General features: G+C 48.6%; 2 protein-coding genes across 2 annotated transcripts; one reads left to right on the forward strand and one right to left on the reverse strand.

Annotated features, from left to right (window-relative positions):
- The first annotated feature begins 446 nt into the window (after positions 1 to 446).
- Positions 447 to 2,989, forward strand: LOC124687335 (NADH dehydrogenase [ubiquinone] 1 beta subcomplex subunit 3-B-like). Its single transcript, XM_047221129.1, has 2 exons — positions 447 to 710; positions 2,787 to 2,989. Exon 1 carries the CDS (start codon positions 494 to 496, stop codon positions 695 to 697), a length of 204 nt encoding a protein of 67 aa, XP_047077085.1. The 5' UTR covers positions 447 to 493; the 3' UTR covers positions 698 to 710; positions 2,787 to 2,989.
- Positions 2,990 to 3,861: 872 nt separating this feature from the next.
- LOC124687336 lies at positions 3,862 to 5,827 on the reverse strand. The gene has a single exon (XM_047221130.1). The coding sequence runs from the start codon at positions 5,723 to 5,725 to the stop codon at positions 4,007 to 4,009; it is 1,719 nt and encodes a 572-aa protein (XP_047077086.1). The 5' UTR covers positions 5,726 to 5,827; the 3' UTR covers positions 3,862 to 4,006.
- Between the last annotated feature and the right edge of the window lie 897 nt (positions 5,828 to 6,724).

Below are 6,724 nucleotides of genomic sequence, written 5' to 3' on the forward strand. Positions count from 1 at the left end.
CCGGAGCGAACGGCATGGCGTCGATGAGTATCCGACGGGCCGCGTCGATCTTGCCGTCGCGGAAGTAGCCGTTTACCATGGTGTTGTTGGTTATGATGGTGGCGGAGGCGGAGGCGGACGGCCCGAGCGCCTCCACCACGCGCTCCGCGTCGGCGACGCGGCCGTCGGCTCAGAGGCGTCCTTGTCCATCTTGCGGTGGCGTTACAACACTGGCAATAGTCGGCGGTGGACTTCCGGCACCTGGTTTTGAGCTTCGGAAAGGGAACCGAAGGGGAGCGCGGAGCTGGGAGCTCCATAGAATGCGAGGACACGACAGGTGGAGCTCGCTCACTCACTCGGACTCGAGCACTGATTTCATTGGGCTTAAAGGCCCAGGTGGCATAGTATTGGGCCCTGTATAACTACCTGGGCTTCCGCTCCTGTGAGTGTGGCTGTCCAATTCTCACGACGAACTGTGTGTAGAGAGAGAGAGAGAGGAGAGAGAGCGGCGGCGATGGCGACGGGAGGGAAGGGGCTGAACTCGACGGGGGAGTTCTTCCGGCGCCGGGACGACTGGAGGAGGCACCCGATGGTGGGGAACCAGCTGCGCCACGCCACGCCGGGGCTCGGCATCGCCATCGTCGCCTTCGGGATCTACCTCGTCGGCGAGGCCGCCTACAACCGCATCTACCGCCCCGCCGGCGACAACCACCACTAGATCGACCCCCGAGGTAAACGCCCCATGTCTTCCTCTCTATTTGTTCCGAGTCAAACAAAATGGGTGAATTTGGATTGGTTTCAAGGCAATAAGGGCTGTTAGGATGTTTTCGCCTAGATCTACCTATCCGTGACTGCGTAGTTCTGTGCTCCGCGGAACGGTTATGATTGGCACGTTTGAAACAAACTGCAGAGGTTATTGGACTAAAGTTTGTAGTTCTTATGTGTGCTTGTGGCATAATTGATGTTTGCAAAACATTGGACCAAAATGTATCACCTGCACGCACTGGTTAATTTTTCCCCAGCATATGGTCATTCTGACCACCAGTCCAATCGCATGGATGGTCAGCAAACATGAATAGCTGTTTCATGGGCTGATGGCTAGGCCGGAGGGGAGGCTACTTTGTTGTTTACATGTGGAACTCATCTACACATTTCAGAACTAGCATGCTGCAAAACTCAAGTCGCACGTTCCATCGTTCCGTGAAGCAATACCCAAGTGCTGACCAGTAGAGGAGAAAGTAGCAAGCATAATAGACCACTCAGACAGTAGAGTGAAACCTCTTTCTGCTATGACTCTTCCAGATGGCGCAGAAATAATTGCCAAGACAGCGACAAAGAAATCATCGCATTATGGTGATGTATGCTTGACCTTAAACAGCTGCTGATAATATTGTAGAGGGTCTACAAGACAAACATAGGAATTTGTCAATATTTCAGAACTAACATGCTACACGCCGCGAAACTCAAGTTGCTCTTTTCACGAAGCAGAATAGATCGCTCAGACTGGAGAGTGCAAACCTCTTTTTGTCTATGACTGTCCAGATGGCGTAGAAATAATTGCCGCGACGGCGAGAAATAAATCATCTCATTTTGGCATGCAGGGTGTGTTTAGTTCTAGCCCCAATGAACCCTACCAATTTTGGCCTTAACCAAATTTTTGGCGCTAGATTTGGCTGCTCTCGCTTTGCCCACGATTTGGCGGACAAGTGCACTGCCACCCACGGAGCGGAGCAGGCTAGCTCAATTTTTGGAGCTAAACCAAGTAGCAGCCTAGGGTCAAGGTCATACCGATTATTTGTTTAGGCTAGCTTTGGCTATAAACCAAACGTACCCTTTATGCTTGACCTTAAGCAGGAACTCATAAAATTCTAAATTCTCGAAGATGAACCCCAGTATTTGTCAATAATCCTCCACACTCGTTTTGACATTGTGCAGCGAAAGAAATATGTTGTGTTGAGCCCTGGAACTCATAGAAATACCATGTAGGATCACCTGGCAAAATTGTATAACCATGTTATATTTTTTAACAACGGCATGTTGGGAAATAATCGAAAGAAAAACAATAATTTTCGTTGGTACTTTAGCCTTCCATTTGGTTATGATCCTTCCCTTTTAGAGATCCAAGTCAAGTGTTTGTGCACTGAATTCACAGAGAAATATCCTGAGTTTCTCAAAGACCATTTCATGTGGTCTTTTTTAGCCTGCAGGTGAAATGGTCTCAGTTCATCTTCTAGTGATTCCTCTAAAATTCTTAAGGGTTGATTTCAGTGCATTAATGAAACTTTTGTCGATGCCCATCTTTTTAAGTTATGATTTTGATTTTCTTAGCCTTCATATTTTGTTCTGTTGAAATCAGTCATCCACAAAAATGAATTAATGATTGCTTGAGCTTGTATGGATGGTGTACAAAATTCTTGAGAGATGTGTGTAGGTCAAGCCAATAAAACTGCTACTTACAGCCTTAGGAGACTTATAGCCGAAATTGGATTTGTGTAGTTGTACTGTTGAACTGCTTTAAGAATTATGTGGCTCCACTGAACTTCTGAGGTGCTCATGTCAAGTCAGCATATGCCTAACACTGAGAAAGATAATTCCACATTAAGCTTTATTTTACATCAATACTCCATCTGCTTCTCAATAATTTGCACAAGCTTTGGTCAAAGCCAAACTTTGTAAAGTTCAATCAAGTATATAGAAAAACTATCAACATTTACAATAATAAATGCATACTAGATGAAATTATATTTCATAAATAATGGTTCTAATAATATTATTTTGATATTAATTGCTGATATTGCATGTTGCAGGTAAAGGAGCTGGAGCAAACTTTACCAAGCACCAATGTTGATCTTTTCCAGTTTGTGCTCATAAGGTCTGGCATGACCACCTTGTAATCTGCAACCGGGGAGCCATGCTACCGGTCCAACTAGCATTCCTGGCACCATGTACTTTATATTTAATATGTGATGCTTATACTCGGCATTTGGAAATGATATTTTTCTTACATTTACTGAGTTCATATATCTACATGCATGTTTTGTTTCACTCCCTGAATTTAGAGTGACCCAAACATCAATAGATCAGCAACATCCTGCGTCAATTTAGCTAGAGATGTATGTGGGATTCCGATGTCCCACTTATAGTTCATTTGGAAATTTGTAGGTCAAATTTTGGTTTAACATTTGAACTACAGAAATTTCCAGATAAACTATGAACAGGACATTGGCAGGATCCACCTGACACCTTGAATTTAGCACTCTATAGGAGAAGTTGTGATTTATGTTGGCTGCGCTGGACACATCTTGCAGGTCCGTTTATACCAGTTGTGTGCTGTGTTTGCACCACACCGTTGCCGTTAGTAAACGACATAAAATTTCAATTTAAGCTCTTGCTGAAGAACAATCATTTTAAACAGTGCCCAGCTTTAAATTAATAAAGCCCATATGGCTAGGTTTGGTACAAGATGTAGAAGAAAAGCTTACAAGCAACACAGACAATAGCAAACATAAGAAAAACAGCTGGAGTCCTTGATGCCCTTCAAACGTTAGCGGGCGTCGAAGAGAGATCTCGAAGGAAAGGTGTCGTCAATAGAGTGGCCGTCCTCGTCTGCACCAGGAGAAGCGAGTCGTCGCCTAAGCATTCTCTTCCCGGAGAGGGACCTTCCCCCTTGCCCCGGCTCGAAGGGCGCCGCACCACCGTTATTGGAAATGCTCACCATAACCAGACTGCCGATTGGGGCACGAAAGAGCCGAGCTACATGTTGCACCGAGCACGCCTTGCTGCCCACCATGGATGCACTCACGCAGAAACGAAGCTGCGGATTTGATAGTTGATGAAGAAGTTGCAGAGGACTAGGAGATGACCAAGGCACACAAGGAACCAAGCTAAAGAACAATCTCACAACTGCGTCCAGTTTTATTAGCCAGGTGAGCATATCTAAACGAAGCAAATTCTCTCAATACAATTACATTAGGTTTGAACGTATGGTCGTACAGAGTTAGCACATACACTAACGCGATACTACATTTTATCTGAGATCTGATGCTGGCCGGAGCGAGTATCCGTCTCCTCTGAACTGCCGCCTCCCATTCTTGTCCACAGATCCGTGCAATTCTGATGTTGGTCGTAGTGAGTATTCATCTCCCCTGAGCCGCGCCCAGATTCTCTGCCTATTATCGTGGTCGCTGCCATCTTCTCCGTTGGTGTGCATCCCAGTATGAGCGTCTAGCCGTCTTGCCGCCCCACTGCCACCTCTCCTGAATACCCCGTTCATGTCACCTTTGTACTCTCTGCTGCCATCGTTGTTCCTACCTCCGTTCTTTTCTCTTGGCTTCCATGTTGGCTCATCCAGGTCCAAGGCGAAGCCATTCTTTTTTCTTGGCTTCCATGTTGGCTCATCCAGGTCCGAGGCGAAGCCGATACCACCACTGTTGCGGTTCATGTATACTCTTGGCCTTTCTCCACTGTTGACATCAGGCCTATAGTTCGACCCTGGTCGACCTCTTTGGTTCTCACTTCGGTTAAACTTGTTTGGTCCTCTCCATTTTGGTTCCATCATGTCACCGCTTCCACTCTCTGGATTTGAATCTAACTTGCCGCTGATGCGGACCTTTCTGATCACATTGCCATGGCTATCATACGAGAGCTTCCACTTCATCGTGGTGTCCAGTGTGTCCTCCCTATTCCTTGCTCTCCGACTCCGGCGGCTCATTCCTGAATCGGAGAAAGAACCGCCACCCATTCTGTCCGTCCCGTTGGCATTGCTGCCCTCGGTGCTCGAAGGCTTCCATCTTCCGGTGGGAGCTTTGCTTCCACTCCCGCTACTTATGTCTGACCATCTTTGATCGAGATGACCTCTTCTTGCGCCTTCTGAATCTGAAAAGGAACCATGGCCTCTCCAATCTCTGCCCCCATCCCTACCAACAGTCTTAGTGCTTGCAGTTTCACGCCTTGCTACACCACTCCTCCTTCCATCTACTCCACTCGCTGCTTCTTGTTCGTGACCAAAATAGTCATCTTCTTCGTCGTCCGAGTCTGAATCAACACCATCATTAATCCAACTCCGGTCGACTGAATTGTTATCACCTTCACCATCCAAAGCAGTCACCGGCTCCCACGTTCCATCTCTTTCCATCAATTGGACGGTAGGCTCGCGGCCACCATATACATCTTCGGCAGCGTCATTCGCACGAGCACCCTGCGTGCCCTCGGCTCCGGCACCGAGACGCGCGTAGGGTTGGACGCTGTGGACGGCGTTCTTGGGGAAGAAGCGCGCAGAGGTCTTGCCTGTGTCCGGGGACGCGAATACCTGGGGCCCGTCGCGGTCGTTCCAGAGGTCGACGCCGCCGGGACGGTGGAAGCGGTCGGCTAGCCCCTTGAGCTGGTCGTCGGCGGCGACGGAGAGGAGGTTGGGCGCCAGCGCGGTGGCGGAGACGGGGGATAGGTCGGAGTCCCAGGGACGCTCGAGGTGGAGGACGGCCTCGCGGAGCTCGGCGCGCTTGCGCATCTCGTAGAGCTGGCGCTCGCGGGCGAGGCGGGCCTTGAGGAGCTGCTTGGCCTTCCTGGCCTGCATGCGCTTCCACTGCCACTTGGAGACGCCGCCGGGGAAGGTGCGGGGCCCGCCGCCCATGCGGATGACGAGGTCACCGCGGCGGAGAGGGCGGCCGGCGGAGGAGGGCAGCGAGAGGAAGGGGAGGCTGTGGCGGTGGGAGGAAAGAGGCAACGGCGGCAGCGGCAGGAGCGGCATGGCGGTGGTGGAGCCTTGGATAAGAGGAGAGGTCCGTCAGAGTTCTTGAGGCCGAGGAGTGGCTGGATACTCGAGACTCGAGACGATTGTGCTTCAGTCTGCTGCTTGCGTGAGAGCCTGAGAGGCTGTGATGCCTTTTCCCCCCTTTTTCTTGCTTATCATCTCTATCTCTAGCGGCTCTACCTATTTCCAACATTAAATGTGTATATTTGGTTCGTTTAAGTAAGGTTGCAAATATAAAATTGATCATGTTAACCTTTATCCATTTGGATCGGAAAAAAAATCCATCCACCGTCATGGATGACATTGTGATCTAGCGGCCGCTCGGTTCCCACGCACCCCGATGTTTCACGCGCGCTGCTATGCCGATTCCCGCCCTAGTCGTGGCTATAAGAGAGCGCCCCCGGCAGGGAAGGGCAAACCGTAGAAACACGACAACATCAGTGGCCAAGTCATAAGTGATAACATAACATTATAGTAGCGCACCTTTTCAACTTTCTTCCTGGAAAGATAAAGCCTTCATGCTAAAAATTGACCTTACAAAAGCTTTTGAGAGACTGGAATGGAATTTTGTCATCTCGACTCTTGCACGTAAAGGGCCGCATGATCATTTCAAAATCTTATCCATTCCTGCATCTCAATGCCTTCGTTCTTTGTCATTGTCAATGGCCAGTCATATGACAATTTTTCCCCAGCTCCAGAGGTATAAGACAAGGATGCCCTCTATCCCCATATCTGTTTGCCTTGGCTATAAATAAATTATCCTTACTTCTTCAACAAGCTCTTGCAGAAGTCGCCTTGACATGTATAAAACTTAGACAAAACTGCCCCTTATTCATTCTCTGCTCTTTGCAGATGATATTCTCATCTGCGGTCAAGCATCAATGAAAAAAGCTCAGCAAATAAAGCAAATTCGGCTAAACTTTCATTCATCTAGGACACCCTCTAATCCTTCTAGCTAAGAACAGCACAGAAGCTTATAACTTCATTTTGGGAAAA

Source organism: Lolium rigidum, chromosome 2 (genome assembly GCF_022539505.1).
Source record: "Lolium rigidum isolate FL_2022 chromosome 2, APGP_CSIRO_Lrig_0.1, whole genome shotgun sequence".
NCBI classification, from domain to species: domain Eukaryota; kingdom Viridiplantae; phylum Streptophyta; class Magnoliopsida; order Poales; family Poaceae; genus Lolium; species Lolium rigidum.

What these genes read in the sequence shown, in the direction of transcription:
- LOC124687335 (XM_047221129.1), top strand. Translation starts at nt 494, where the DNA reads ATGGCGACGGGAGGGAAGGGGCTGAACTCGACGGGGGAGTTCTTCCGG.
- LOC124687336 (XM_047221130.1), bottom strand. Translation starts at nt 5,725, where the DNA reads ATGCCGCTCCTGCCGCTGCCGCCGTTGCCTCTTTCCTCCCACCGCCAC.